Source organism: Manacus candei, unplaced genomic scaffold (assembly GCF_025592945.1).
Source record: "Manacus candei isolate 608988 ecotype Guabito, Panama unplaced genomic scaffold, ASM2559294v1 h1tg000008l, whole genome shotgun sequence".
Taxonomy (NCBI): domain Eukaryota; kingdom Metazoa; phylum Chordata; class Aves; order Passeriformes; family Pipridae; genus Manacus; species Manacus candei.
In genome coordinates, this window is record NW_026138056.1 from 1,460,383 (window position 1) to 1,476,136 (window position 15,754).

General features: G+C 37.9%; 1 protein-coding gene across 1 annotated transcript in view; it reads right to left on the reverse strand.

The window, feature by feature from the left end:
- Positions 1 to 15,754, reverse strand: part of DOK6 (docking protein 6) — a 249,244-nt gene that overhangs the window by 124,621 nt on the left and 108,869 nt on the right. Inside the window, exon 3 of the mRNA XM_051774530.1 lies at positions 8,431 to 8,545. Coding sequence (XP_051630490.1) covers positions 8,431 to 8,545 — 115 coding nt within the window. The remainder of the gene's footprint in view (positions 1 to 8,430; positions 8,546 to 15,754) is intronic.

A 15,754-nucleotide genomic window follows, 5' to 3' on the forward strand; every position in this document is an offset into this window, starting at 1 on the left:
TTACCTAACAATAAAGTCTGAATATTGTCATTGAACATGCCTTGCCTCCTTGCAGGTGTATCATGTTTCTTGGTAAGAGCAGGTGACCATTTTTCTATATTAACTCTACTGCAAACCAAATGAGAAGCATGGGTAATTTGCAGAGATGTGATGCTTTCCTAACATAAAGCTGCACTATTTGCAGACTAGAAGTGGCTTGCAGTCAAGACTGGTTGTATCTAGGCATGAAGACATAACCAAAAAAATAATTCTTTATTGACTGTGCCCATCAAACACTGAAACTCTTTGTAGATGACATACCTTAACATGGTGCTAACTTTTCTGCACAGTTTTAAGGGATAAATCTCAAGGCACTGATGATTTGCTCCAAAATTTGCTATTCCTAGAGCTGACTGGGACTTTTCTGACTAAATGTAGGTGTATCAAGACCTAAATGCACTGTCAGAAATCAACCCATCTCACTGCCCGCCTGCCTGGCAGGCTGCTGAAGAATCCATGACTTCAGCATCAAGTGCAGTTGTATCATGCTGATGGGGGTCAGAAGCCCAAAAGATGGGAAGAATAACTACACTACAATAATCAGTCTCTGGAGTCTTGCCTGAATTTTGAAGGAAAACATCTTGTTTGAATTTCCTTCCTACAAGAACATTTTAAAAATCTATTTTTAAATTATGATCTTTAGAACACAGGAAGCAACAGATTTGAAACCATACAAATAGCCACTATTACCTTTGGTAGAGCTGGGTGCTAGAAAGTATCAGCCTAGGAAAGAAATTGAATCCATTTCTCCTGGGTTTACAAAAAACTACTTAAAACACCAAGTCTCATTCACTTCTCTTCCAAAGTACCTACCACAGCAGAGGCCCTTATAAGAAAATACTCAGTTAAAGACTCCCACATGCATAATGCTTGGGGTAGACTGACCAAGAAGGAAAAGACAGGCTTTTGTTCTAGTTTCAACAACATACTGCTATGCCATTTTCTTTTCAGTCTTAGTACTTCTGATATACTTTAGTTTCTTTTAATTATGTTCAAAAAAACCTAAACAGAATAGACACAACCTACCAGGAAATGGCATCAGGTTGCACCAGGTTTAGAATAGATATTATGAAAAATGTCTTCACTGGTGTCGTGGTTTGAATCTTGTTTTCCCCCAGAGGCTAAATTAAGTGGTAGACCCCAAGGGGTGGAAAGCCCTGGAAGTTTTGAAGTTCTGCCCAATGGGCGCTCCTGCAGAAATGTAAACATATCACAAGCTCACCGGAAGAGAAGAGTTGTAGTTTGGTTGTTGGAGAGGTGGCCATGTTGTAGAACCACGAGGAAGGGGCTCTGAGCCCCTTGGGCCCTCTGGGCCCTCCCAGCCCCTGGCTGGGGGGGCTACAGGGACCTGGAACAGCATAAAGCTGGGCTAGGTGCCTGTAGTTATGCCGGGAGATGTTTTCTCCATGGGCACAGAGCAGCAGCCGGCACTGACCAGAGAAACGGTGGCAGAGAGTCAGGAGATAAGACCTGAACTGAAGGAGCAGCAGAAACAACATACAGCACCGCAGAGAGAAGACTCCTGGAAAGAGAGCCGAGGAGAAAGAGAGCCAGCAGTCTGAGAGACAGAGTTCTGGGGGTAAGACTGTACCAGATCCCCTAAAACCCCCTTGAGACCCCTCTTGGAGAAGAGGGACATGGACTCCTATTTAGGAGAAGAGTTTTAGACATGCAGCACCAGAGAGAGAGAGGAGCTGAGAAGCTCAGAGCGTCCTGGAGTTGGACTGGGACGGCCAGAGGAATGCGGGGGGAGTTGACCTTGGCTCCCCCCCTTGCACTGCTGCCACGGTGGCAGCCTGAGAGACAGGGCACAGAGGCCCTGCAAGGAGCTGAGTCTCCTGGAGATACCAGACCGTCACGAAGACCCCCCTGTGTCTTCATGATATGACGTGGTGAAACGACCTTGTCTGGGGTTACGAAGCCCACGGAAGACCCCTCGGTTGGAGGCGATGGGGCCGAGAGAGGCTTGGATACCTCCCTTGTGGATGCTGGCAGAAAGCCAGCTATCAGCTGCTGCATGTGGAGAAGAAGACAGACTGCTGCCTCAGAAGATGCTGCTGTTCAAAGACTGAAAGGGATCTGTCCTTCTTTCCCTCCTGGACTTTTATTTGGAGGAGAGAAGAGATCTGGTCCACTGTAAATACTATATGTCGTGGTAGAGATAGTTGTGATCGTGTGTATAATGTGATGTGGTATTTATTTGTATAGTCATTGTAATATATTCCCTTTCCCCCACTTTGAGTCTGGTGTGTGTTTTGTCTGGAAAAACCCATCTCACATTAGGTTGAGATGTGGGAGGGGGAATGGAGCTAGGGGATTGGATTTTGGGGCTATCTCAAACCACAGTAGAAAGACATTCAAGAAATAAAAATGGTGGATTGAGCCAAAACAACCACAAGAATGGATAAATCCCTAAACCAGAATTTTCAAATAGAGTAGCTGATAAACACTTTGCAATAACCCAATTTTATTTTCCCCAGGACTTGAATAGGGAAAATTTTAAAGGAATGCCAAAGTATAGCCTTTTAAGAATAATTAAGATGTTTGTTGGCTGTAATGACTCTAGAACTGTAGTTCATGCATGCCTGGAAAGAAAGAAAGCCCGTCAATTCATCTACTTCTATACAGAGTGGGGCATCGTACTGAAGAGAAGACAGAAAAATATCAGTATCTTGGGGAATATCTGCATTTGTTTAACAGTCGCAGTTTTAAGATTTCTCTGTGATTTTCCCCTCATGTTACAACTCATTCTATACTCAAATCACTGAAATCACCTTTCAGTCCTAATCTGTTTTCTCTCTTATCTCTGTCTTCATACTATTTTCAACCTCCCTATTTTTTTTATCAATAGGTTTACAAGTTCATCAATTTTCCTCACATTATGTCATTTAGAAATCAAAATAGATTTTTCACAAACCTGTGCTGATTTGTGAAAAAACCAGCGTCCACTAAGCGTAAAATAATGGGGGATTTGTATCACTTAATATTTTGCTGGTAAAGGGAAAAGCAAGCTCCACTGACTGGTGCAACCCAGAAGCATCACTCCTTGAAAGCTAGCTATTATTCAGGCACAATCCTCATCATGCTACTGACTTCCATAATAGCATCATAAACTTCTAGCTTTAATCAGTACTCATGTCCACCAATTTAATTTTACTGCTGATCCTGCACAGCCACTATTGCTCACTGCATCATATCTACAAGTTTTGTGAGAGTTTAAAGGTCATTTCAGAACACCTGTCTCAGTCTAGACACTTGTCTTACAGTCACACTACAGATATCAGGCTTGCAGGAAAAATTGCTTCTTAACAGATACATGCATCTGAGCATGGCTATAAACTATACAAAATATGACAGTACACTTACCTTATAAAGCCCCCAAAAACAATAACAAAAAAAAAACAAAACAAAACCAAAAGCAAACAACCAAACAAAACCCATCCCAACAATTTTTTTTAACAAAGTTATCAGGGAAAGACAGTACCTCAAACCCAGTAACTGGAACCCAGAGCTAAAAGAACTTCTCTTTTTGCTTGATAATACACTGCAGAGTGCAGAAAATAAACCATGTGGGAAAGAAGAAGGATTTGTTTGAGGCTGTGTGGAACCCTACTCTTTTAACTCCTAGAAATTTTACTCTAAATTTTCAGTCTATGTTATTTCTGCTATTGGAATGGCCACAGCAACACAGAATGATACTGGGCATATATTCTGTATTTGTTCTTGTGATAGGGTCACTTTATATCTTAAAAACTTTCCACTTTTTATCTCCTTTATGTATTTAAAAGACAACAGTAACATCTTTGAACTGTTATTATGTTGGAGTAAGTATGCTAAATTCCCCAAAACGATTTCAATTTTCTTCACAGTATTCTGCCCCTCCCCTTAATCTGCTTATATGTTTGGCAACATTTAATTCTGTCTCAAGATTCAATGTGTTAGCAACCTGAAAGTTTTGCACTTCCCTATTTTTGAAGCAACTCATAATTTCATGATTCTTGTTAAAAATAAATTTGTAAAAATTCCCTTAATGTCAATAACTTTCATATGATTTTCAGGGAGGCTGAAATTGAGACCTGTAACATGTTCCTTGTTAAGGTAGCAGTAGTTTCTCAAGGTCTAAAGAAGAATTCCCACTCTTTAGAGTCTGTCTGAAGTTCACTGAGTTATAGACTATTTTTCATGTTAGTTAATCAGCCATGACTTCTCATTAGTTTATTTCCACTGAAACAATCCTCATGGTAACAGAGAATTTAAAAATGTTGCTTGCTAATCACCAAAGTCACAAGGTTCTGCTGCTAGAGCAGATGCCAGAAATAGATTAAGTGACAGCAAAAAGCTTCCTATTCTTCCTGAAGGGGGATAATTCTTCTGTAAAGACTTGTTGACCCATGCTTTTATTCAGGGAACTGTAATATTGGTGACTTGTTTGTTCTTCAAAATATTTCAATAGGGCTTCAGAATTGAACAGATTTTTACAGCTGTTGTAGATGTCAGAAGCACTGGTGGTAGGGATGGGAACAGCTAGATGATAACAAAAGCATATGGAGGATTTTTATTTGTTTTTCTGTAGAATGTTTTCTTTAGCAAATGAAGATTACCAACAATTAGATGCACCTCAGATGACTAATTTGCTGAAATCCTAATGGAAATATAGAGACTACAGCCCACCCAAGGTTCAGACTTGCCAGTAGCTGCCTTGAAGACAATAAGCAAGCTGAGGGACTAAAAGCTGCAGGAGCTCAGGAAAAAAACACAGGCTCCGAACCAGCACACCCAGTGGGCTGGTATCGCAGCTCTCAGGCTTTCTGGGGAGAACCAAAGTGTTCTGCAACTTTAGAGACCTATTTTAAAACAGAATAGCATTTTATTGTGCTTAATTCCACAATTAAGAAAGCTATGTGCCAGAAAAATGTGCTGCTTCTCAGATTTTAAGACTGCACAGAGAGAAAGATATCAGTTCATACTATCAAAACCAAAATGATACTGTTATTTTAAATCATCTCCTGGTACAATGCTGACAAAAGTCCTACGTCACGTTGTTCAGTCCCCATATAAAATCAACTCAGATTTGAGTAATACTTTCTCCTCATCTCCAAGGAATTATTGACTCTATGCTCAGCAAACTTTTTGCAAGGGTTCAGTGTCACTGTCGTTCCATCTGTCTCTGGAAGTCAAGATAATAGGAAACAAGGTACCTGCTTCTGTATATTCAAAGACTTCTTGGGGGAAAAATGTTCACATTATGAAACTTCAGGGTCCTAAAATGACTCTAGAAGATTTTTTACTTGAGTCAAAACCACTTGAATGTTCCCTTCCCATTGAAGCCATGTGAAAGAAGAGGTATTAATAGAGTGAAGCTATTATTGTGTTAACCAAAGAAGTGGCCTGATTTGCCAAAACAAACCCCATTGTCTGTACACCACTATAAATCATGAGGTTGTTAAAAGTCTACTCATTTTCCCATATGAACCATTGCCACTAAACATGCGAAGAAAAAAAAAATGTTTTAAATAATAAGCAGTTCTCTAAATATTCCTTAAACTTTGATAAGTTTCATAAAAGACAGTGAAGTACTTGACACATTTCAGCATCAGTGAAAATGGTAACAGTTCCTTTTAAGAAGACAGAATTCATTGTGGAAGTGACTTGGCAAAGAAATTTGTTTTAGACCATATTCTCCTAGTTCAGAACACACAAAAGATTTGGAGTTCAAGAGAGTCATACATTAATGAAACAAAACACTGTATCTCTCATCTGATAGTTATGATGCGGTTCATACTGTTTAGATAAACTGAAGGCATGGAGAAAGGCAAACTGATTGAAATTCCACCATGCCCACAGCTAAGATTTGTAGTCTTTCAGAAACAGCAAAGTATCTGACACTTTTATAGCTTCATCTTCTCTGTATTGTCACATCAGGGAGCTGTAGGGAGCAGTAAGATCCTCTGAAGTTGTTTCTTCTCTGGATGAACAGGCCCAGCTTTCAGTCTCTTTTCATACATCAGGTACTCCTGACCCTGACTCTTGGTGGCCCTAACTGGATTCACTCCTGTATGTCAATATTCTTGTGCTAAGGGCACAAAACTTGGACATAGTAGTCCAGTTGTGGTTTTACAACTACTGAACAGAAGGGAAAGATCACTTCCCTGTACCTGCTGTCAACACCTTCACTAATGCTGTTCAGGCTATGCTGTCCACCAGGACCCCAGAGCTTTTCTGCAGAGCTGCTTTCCAGACAGTAGACACCAAAAGTGCTTTATGGCTGGAATTACCACAACCCAGAGGCAAGAGTTTTCATTTGTTCTTGCTGAAATTCATAACGTTTCTGTCAGCCCACTTCTCCAGCCTGTCCAGGTCCCTCTGACAGCAGCCCTCCCTTCCCAATTTGGGTCACCTCAATCTGGCGTAACTTGCAAACTTGCTGAGAGTAATCTCCATCTCATCATCCAGGTTGTCAATGAAGACATGGAATAGTATTGGTCCCAGCACTGATCCCTGAGGGATCCACCATCTACTGGCTGCAAGTCCGGCTTTTTAAAACCAACCTATTTTCTGTCTGCTTTAAGTGCCTTTATCCATTCTGTGTTCTACTAATTTTTGGGCTATGGAAGAGGCTAAGGGCTTCTTTGTCCCTCAAGGACAAAGGGTCCTGACAAGCACCTCCCTGTACAAACATCTCCCCTCATCATATTATTGACCATGTGTATCAACAAATTGTCTTCAATCTGTTCCAGAAATCTGGATTGCTTGTGTTCAGCCTTATCGGCCTTCCAGTAGTTACTGTTGTGGTTAAAGTCACTCAAGAATACCAATGTCTGGGACTGAGGTTTTTTCCACCTCTCTTAAGAACGTTTCATCTGTCTTCTCTTGTTGATGAGAAGGTCTAGAGCAGGCACCTACTACTATATCACCGGTCTTGGTCTCAAATTTGATCGCCACCCAAAAGCTCCCCAGTGGTCTGCCACTTCACCCAAGCCTCTGTCCACTCAAAACACACCTTTGCAATCCATCTTTCATGATGGGATATATATATCAACATTCGTAATATTTGATCCAAAATCCACATAATTAATGACCTTACACACTTTTAACTTCCTCTACATTTCTCAAACTTTGTTTCACTTTAATTTATTACTTAGACTGTACATGATGCAATGTTTATATGATAGTATTAATATACAATCATAGAACATGCAGAGTTGGAAGGGACTCACAAGAATCATTGAAGTCCAGCTCCTGGCCCTGCACAGGGCCATGCCCTAGAGTCACACCATCTGCCTTAGAGGGTTGTCCAAACTCTTCTTGAACTCTGACAGGCTTGGTGCTGTGACCACTTCCCTGGGGAACCTGTTCCAGTGCCCAACCACCTTCTAGGTGAAGAACCTTTTCCTGCTATCCAGTGTAAACTTCCCCTGACACAGTTTCATGCTGTTCCCTCAGGTCCTGTCACTGGTTGCCAGACAGAAGAGATCAGTGCCTGTCCCTTCACTTCCCTTCATGAGGATTTTGAATATGGCAGTGAGGTCTTCCCTCAGTCTCCTTTTCTCCAGACTGAACAAGCCAAGTGACCTCAGTTGCTCCTCATATGGCTTCCCCTCTAGGCCCTTCACCCTATATTTAATTTTACATATGTATATATTTTAAAAATATATATAGTATTATATATATAAACTTTTTAAATGCCTTTCAAATATGCCACTAAAAAAATAAAAAGTTTACCATTAAAAAATTTCCCATTATTTTTAAAACCTTTTTTTCCCATTAAAATATACCCTAGGACACAGATGTCTGCAATTGTACTTTCAAACAAGAAAATAGTACACTTTAATACTGCAATGTTCAGTGTCTTGCAAGTAACTACCTGCCATTATGTAGTACCATAAAGCCCAAGTCTTATTCTCAACTCATTCATTATGCTATGTAGTCGCTCAAACCACAGATTGCTTGACACCTTGCTTTACAATATCCTGAGGTTTTAGCTGGTATTTACCTCTTATTTGCAATGGCATGATAATTATGAGTTTAGTAAGTGCCTATAGCAAAACTTCTTAAAAAAAGATTGTTTCACATCTTGACTTAATAACATCTTATTTTTCACTCAGTTTTACAAGTTTAATTGAAAATCTCTAGTCTTTAGGCCATCTGCATGCAGCCAGAGATAAATAATGGAAGAAAGAGTTCTGTAACACCCCAACACCTCTCAACATATAATAAAAACAACCCTACCAAACCCTAAAACACCCAGATCTCAAACTGCAAAATTTTTGTTTACCACGACTTCTTTTAAGCTAAGGATTTCTATCTGGCATTGTAAGTTAATTCATCTGAGCCAGACTTTGACATGTAACTTGATTTCTTCAAGCTAGAGATGCAGTACCAATTGCTTACCTGACTCACACGCAAATGTCTTTGATGTCTCATCATGAAAGATAATTGCCACTGCATGCTTCTTTGTCTCCCGAGGCAATCTGGTTATGTTTTTGATATTGTGCAGCTCAGTTACCTTAAAATGAAGAAAAGTATTTTAGATCAGTGTATAAATAGTACAAATAAAAATATTAACCTTAACTGCTCCATTTTTACTATAAACAGTTTTCCCCCGTGTCTTAGTTTCTGCAAGGTCAGGGTTAATTTTTTACAGAAGTTGGGAGAGGGTCCTGGTTAAGGCCCAGATGTTATTCCATACTACATTGCCGGGTCAGGAGTAAGAGACTCTCACTTCCCAGGAGAAGGGTGTTCCTTCCAGTGGAGAAAACTGGTGGGGAAGAGCTGGTCCATATTTGTCATGGGCTTTCTGTGTAAATTGTTTCTTAGCCTAACACATTTTTTAATTAATATTGTTGCTGTTAGTTTTCTTATCTCATCACTGTTTCCAGTCAATTGTTCTTATCTCAGCCAGTGATTTGCACCTTTTGTGCCTCCAAATCTCAACTCTGTCCTTCCAGACCAGGAAGGGGGAAGGGAAGGGGGGAATGAGTGAATGGTACTGTGGTCTTAAGTTTTGGTGGGAGAACTAAAAGGGGGAATACCATTCCTAAACCACAACACCCTTTAACCTTATTTATATTTATAAGCTTTTTAATTGATAAAAACACATACATAGGTAGAATCTAAAAATTGCAAAACTTTCTAATAAATATAATGTATTAAAAAGGGAATGCTCTATTTCTCTAACAAAGTCCTACTTGAAATCATTGTTTACAATGACATCAAGTCAGCCTTATCATTTTCAGCAATCTATTTTTCAGTTTCTATATTCATACGACTTGGATCAGTTTCAGAAACTACATCAAATAGAAAACCTAATGTAGGAAGTGTTTTATTAGTTAAGTGCGGTAACTCAATTAATATGTCAAATAGTATCACTACATTTGTAAGAATAGATCCTCATCTGTCTTTAAAGTGTAACAGTCACCCCCAAAAGAACTCAAAGTTTTATTTTATTTTCTAAATATCTGAAAAGCTTATCTACAAAAAAATACCCTTCCAGCAAATTTACGGCATAAAAAATTCAGTCTATTTCCATTTTCTTTTGATGCAAGTAGATAACTACTATTAATACAAATGGAAGAAAAATACATTATTAAAACCAGAGCTGGTGGCACAGCTGATATTAATCTGCTTAACACCTCATATTATAAAATCTTTTTCTCAGTTTCTTGGAACTCTGGGCAAAATTTATCTGTTTATAGTTGGTTTATTCAGGCAGGACATTTGCCTCAGGAAGAATTAATTTCTAAAAAAATGTCATTCATATGAGTCTGGTCATCTATGATTATGGAAAAAATGGACTGAAAGTAGGTGCGGGTTTTTTTGTTTTTCTTTGAAATTCTTATGCTCCCAGTATACAGGTCTAGCATTCCTTCTCTAAGGGTGGAAGAAATGTTTTTAAGGCAACAGAAGTTTCATATGGTGCAGTAAAGAAATGGAACATGTTGGGGCAAAGATATTTCAAATAATATTTATAGCAGATGAGAAGTGAGAGGCATCAAGAAGCCAGCAAAAGAAACTGAGACAAGCATGAAGTGTAAAGTTTATGTGTTGACGATTAACTTGACATTAGAACTGAAGGTTGCTCTAGGGTCTATCTTGACAGCCTTCAGCAAAACTAACTCCAGTTTGTCAATATCTTTGTTGTAACAGGTAGGCCAAAACCAGATGAAGTTCTGTAAATATTGTCTAATGTGTGCTGAACTGAGGGGGATAATCATTGCCTGCATTGACTGGCCATGGTGTTGTTCATACTGCCCGTGGAGCTTTACTAGCTGAGGCAATAAGATCCAGGACTCTACCCACAGGCCTGCTACCAGCCTGCCCATCGCAAGCCTGTGTCATTGCAGGGGATCCATTTTGATTTTCCTTTGTCTCTGGAATCATACTGCCTCCCTAGACAGCACAAAACTTCTTATAACTCTAATGTGACAGGTAAAGTTATATGAATTGCCTCTTCCAAACTCCCTTTTACTCTCTTTCTAAAAGTCAAGGTTTTTTGAGCCATTTGTAGTTTCACACAAAGTCATATTCCTCTTGTGTATAACTTTCCACAAAAATGGACCTCTTTGAAACTATCATGAGATACTGTGAGATTTCTATTTTCTTGTCAAATGCTTTAATGGTTTAACATGGGTGGACAAAATATTTCTGCCAGTTAAAAAAAAAAAAAATTAAAATTATATCTTTCTCATTGAAATGCTTTGTTTTACAAGAACCAAAAGAAATAATAATTGTCGTTATAATATTCTGAGGATATAGGGAATTTATATACATTTTAGAAAAAATAACTAATTTTACTGGGCAAGCTAACAGACAGAATAAAAAGAGAAAAAAAGTAACTGAGCTTTAGCACTCAGCCCCATCATATCTGAGAAAGCAGATTCACAGAATTCACAGATTCACAGATTCACAGAATGGCTGAGGTTGAAAGGAATCTCTGCAGGTCATCTGGTCCAGCCACTCTGCTCATGCAGGACCACCTAATTGCCTGGGACCACATCCAGATGATTTTTGAGTATCTCCAAGGTGAGTTAGACTCAGTAACCTTCCCAGGCAATCTGTATCAGTGTTTGGTCAGTGTTTCCTGATATTCAGAGGGAACCTCCTGCATTTCAGTTTATGCCCACTGCCTCTGGTCCTGTCACCGGGCATCAATGAAAAGATCCTGGCTCTGTCTTCTCTAAACCCTTCAAGTGTAGAGAATATTCTCGTTAATAAATATATAATGAATGAGCCTTCTCATATTCAGGCTAAACAGTTTCAGCTCTCTCAGCCTTTCCTAATAGACGAGAACCTTCAGTCCAGTTCCCTCATCCTTTTTTTGACCCTTCATTGTACTCCCTCCACTATGTCCATGCTTCTTTGATACCAGGAGCCCACAACTGGACCCAGCACTCCAGGTGTGGCCACACCAGTGTAGAGTAGTGGGTCAGGATCACATCCCTCAACCTTCTGGCAACACTCCTCCTAAAGCAACCCAGGATACTGCTATCTTCCTTTGCAGAAAGAGCATGTTGCTGGCTTGTGTACACCAAACCATATACAAGCTGAAGGAGCAGTTTTATTTTTATCTGTTGGGTAAGTCAGCAGGTTGACAGAAAGAAACCCCAGCAGTTAACATTTCAGGAACACAAGTTGACTCTAACAACAAGAGGAGCCATATTATCAAATAAGTCCCTTAGTATTTCTATTGGTTATGAAATTTTTAATATCAAATAGAGATGAATATTTGCTTCAATATTAATATTTTAAAAAATACTACATGCTTCCCTCCATAATCAGAGCAGAAAGATAGAGGCAAGACTGTGAAAGTCTATGCTCCCATTGCTAGAGAGAATTAAGTTAATCAAATTCTGAATTCTGGGTTTAATGCCAGTGGAGCATGAGTCATTTCTCTACTTGCTGAACACTTAAAATTAAAAAATTAACACCTGAGAGTTTAGATTATTTTATATGAAGGAAAAAATTAACTTTGCCTTGGCAACCAGACTGCTTTATCTCAGGGATTTTTAAAGCTCTGTCTTAAATTTTATCTATCATTTTTAAAAACATATAAATCAATAAACTCTTTTAAATGGAGAAAAGTATCAAAGCTACCAAAAAGACAAAAAAAACCCAGTAAAAAGTCAGAACTGTTTTGAAACAATTTAAAATATCTCTTTGCAGACTTTAAGAGGTTTTAAAAGACTAAGAAAATTGAAAAATTATATAAAAAAGTCCTCCTTTTTTATGAATAGTACATTAGGTAATTCTATTTTTTAAGGAAGGAATATTATACCAAAATCTACTCCCTGTGGTATTTTAATGGCTGTTCTTCACAACAACAAAATAGCACTTTGAAACTACTTAGACCATTGTTTAACTTGCAGCAGTAGGAAAAAAAAGGGGAAATTTACTGTGCCATTACACATGTAAGAGTCTTACCTAGACTTTCCACAAAAAAAAGATGGGCATTTTCACATTGCGGGATTATACTTTGCCTAAAGCTTTGGCAAAGTTAAAACCAACCAAAACCAAAAAGACTTTGAAAACCAGTTTTCTTTTTTTCCCATTTGTAACTCTCTAGAATGAAATTAACTTCATCAATAAATAAAATCCCTAATATTACCTGCTCAGTGAGCAATCTTGCAAATTGTTTTCTTGTCTACCATTACCCTTTGATTTCTTCCAGTAGCTAAATATAGTTTACAACTTTTCACTAACATTAGCTTGTTAACTTAGACGTTCTTTACTAGACAGTGGTGCTACCATTCAGTGCCATTCTCCATATGTTGCTCAGTGTGGTCCGTAATAGGGACTCTTAGCACCTGGACCATTTCTCAGTTCTCCTACTCCTCATCAGTAGTTCCTGCCTCATATGTACATCACTCAACAGCCCACGCATACATTTCCTTGCTGGTTCTTTTTTTCTATTTGGTTTGTTGATCTGTTTTTGTATCAGTCTCTAAGACCACTTCACTTTCCCCTAGAAAGACAATTTACACTTTTTGATGAAAAGATGTAGAATTGTTACTTAAATTACAAGTTAATAAACTTTCCTTTGCCAAGCTTTTTTTTTTTTTTAATTTTCATATCTAATAGGTTTTTTCTTTCTTGAAGGTTTGACATAACTATATCAGAGACATCCTTGTTCTTTACTTCTCATTAATATTTGATGAATGGACATCGAAGCCTACATAAGCCTGAAGGGCTACAAGGTAGGATAATTTCTAGGATTGGTAAGGCAGCATCTCACTCCTGTAAAATTAAACTAGGCATGGCTTGCATCAGGGTCTCAGGGCTACACATCAGTGTTAGTTACTGTAACTTGGTTCCTCTCACAGTCAGGAATTTGGATCACCTCAAATATTCTTTAAAAGCACAGCTGAAAATAAATGCACTTGATCTGGACACAACTCTTTTTTAATGAGTCTCAGATTGTTCACCAAAATGTAAAACTTTTTCACAGATGTACATCAAACACTAAGCAAGAAAGTAAAAGACCCTATCATAAGTTTTTTGTTATCTCATGAATTATCCGAATATTGCTTCAAGTAATGCAATGCACTTCCTCTCATTCTCACTGTTTATCTTGGTCTGCAGATAAGCCCAAAACTTAAATGTGTTGGTGTAAAACCTCATCTGAAAAGAGCACCACATTCAGAGCTTCTACTTGCTTCCTTTAAGTAAATGTTATGTAGGAATAATAAAGTCCATAAACATCAACGCCTTGTAAATGCTGTCTAGCCACATCTGGGTGGATTAACCATAAGGAAAAAAAAAAAAAAGAAAAAAGCCAAGCTCCCTGTTTCTTTTTATCATGCCAGCATAAAAATTCTATAATTTTTTCTAAATAAAATAAATTAATAAAATATAGAACAGTTCATCAAGCTTAAAAACAAGAGAAGCTAAGAAGGACTCTAAATGAACCAACACTTAACAAATCCCATGTTACAGGGTCAAAAAGGCAGGAGGATCAGAGAAAGTAGAAAGCTAATGCCCTCACCTTGAAAAACAAAAAAAATAGAATTTTTGTTTCCTTGAAGATTTCCCTAATCTGATGTTTCATGAGAATAATTTGTAATCTGAGAGGTTCACAGAAACTTGAAGTCACCTTTCTGTATGAAGATCCCAAATTTGATGCTTATACCAAATTGCTTCAACTCCCTACTCCTTGCCAGAATGCCCAAGCATTGTCTGATGCCAGGGGAGTGAGTTACAAGGAACGTGAAAGGATTGATCTATATTAGTTTTAGTGCATTTCTGTGCCAACCATATGAAAACATATGAAAAATATCTTGATAGATTTCAGACGTCAACTCCACTTGTCTCTAGCTAAACCAACTGTAATTTCATTTGTGTAAAGTCATGATGCGAATTCCTAGTAAATAATTAAAATGCAGGAAAATTGCTAACATAAGAAAGTTTGCAGTGTCAGGTAGCCATGGCCTAAATCCAAGTAAGATACACAGGTATAGGCTGAAAATTAAGGAAATTATTCAGGATTGTTATATGAAAAATAAAACCTCTGAACAGTAGATCGAGCCTTTGAAGTAGACAATTACCTCTGTCTAACCAGGAGAGATCAGATAGTAGATTAAGTAACTATTGCTAGTAACAAACTTCTGGCCTCTCTAAAAACATTTTAGCCCTTGCCTGTCTTGACATGACATTTCAGAACTCCCCCTCTTCTCTCCATCTGACCACTGGACGTAACAACTCATCCATGTTAAGAGCCTATTTTTACAAGGAAAAAATACCTACAATTTTTCTGTGACCCATGTTTTATCAACCTAAAGTCTTCTTTTTGAAAGACCATTTTTTACTTAGGTAAATAAGAGGAAATAATTACAAGATCATTTTCATTATGCTAGCAAAATATTTTATATTATGAAACAGTCAATGTCAATGCATCTCAAGACAATTAATCTTTAAAATGTTTGGAAGTTGTGTTTTTTTTCTTTTCTTTTGGATATCTTAATTACATTCTTAGGTGTGAAAGGCTGTTAAATTACAAACTACATTTAATTTAAGCAAAGGCTTATATTAACTGGGATGCATTGTTTCTTAACAGTCAATGTAATTTGCCTTTTTTCTTCAGAACTAAGTTTATTTCTATCAAAGAAGAAGGATTTTAAGAACAATTCAATACACTTTCTCTTTAATTAGTCATACCTCATCACTGACCCACACTGGACATTTATTTGTTTGCTTGTTGTACTAAAAATCTGCCACGCAGCTCAAGATCTAGGATTTACTTTTATGTTACCTGAACATGTAAAGACTGTATGTACATAACACATCTAGGGCTCTGGTGATCAGATTATATGTTTAAATAGATAACTCTTCCACAGTTACAAAAATATTACTTCCAAACCACATATTACATTTGCATCACTACAAAAATTATAATTCCACTGTAAATAAGAAAGGAGGTTCAAAAGAGATGAAAACCATAAAAATCATACATAAAATCATAAGTGCTCCATTCTGAGTTATATCCTACTTGAATTCTTCCAAACATGTGCCTCCCATATGAAACTGGGTGGGAAATGATTCTGCGACTCCATCTACTGAATGTTATTTCCACTGTGCAGAGACCTGGAAATTGCCTGGGCAGAGGAAAAGGTCTGAATTTACATAAATAGGTTTCTGTTTTGCATTGAACACTACCTTCCTATCATTTAATTTCCAACAAAAAAAAAAATAGAAGCAGAAGAGAGAGCTACAAAATGCAACC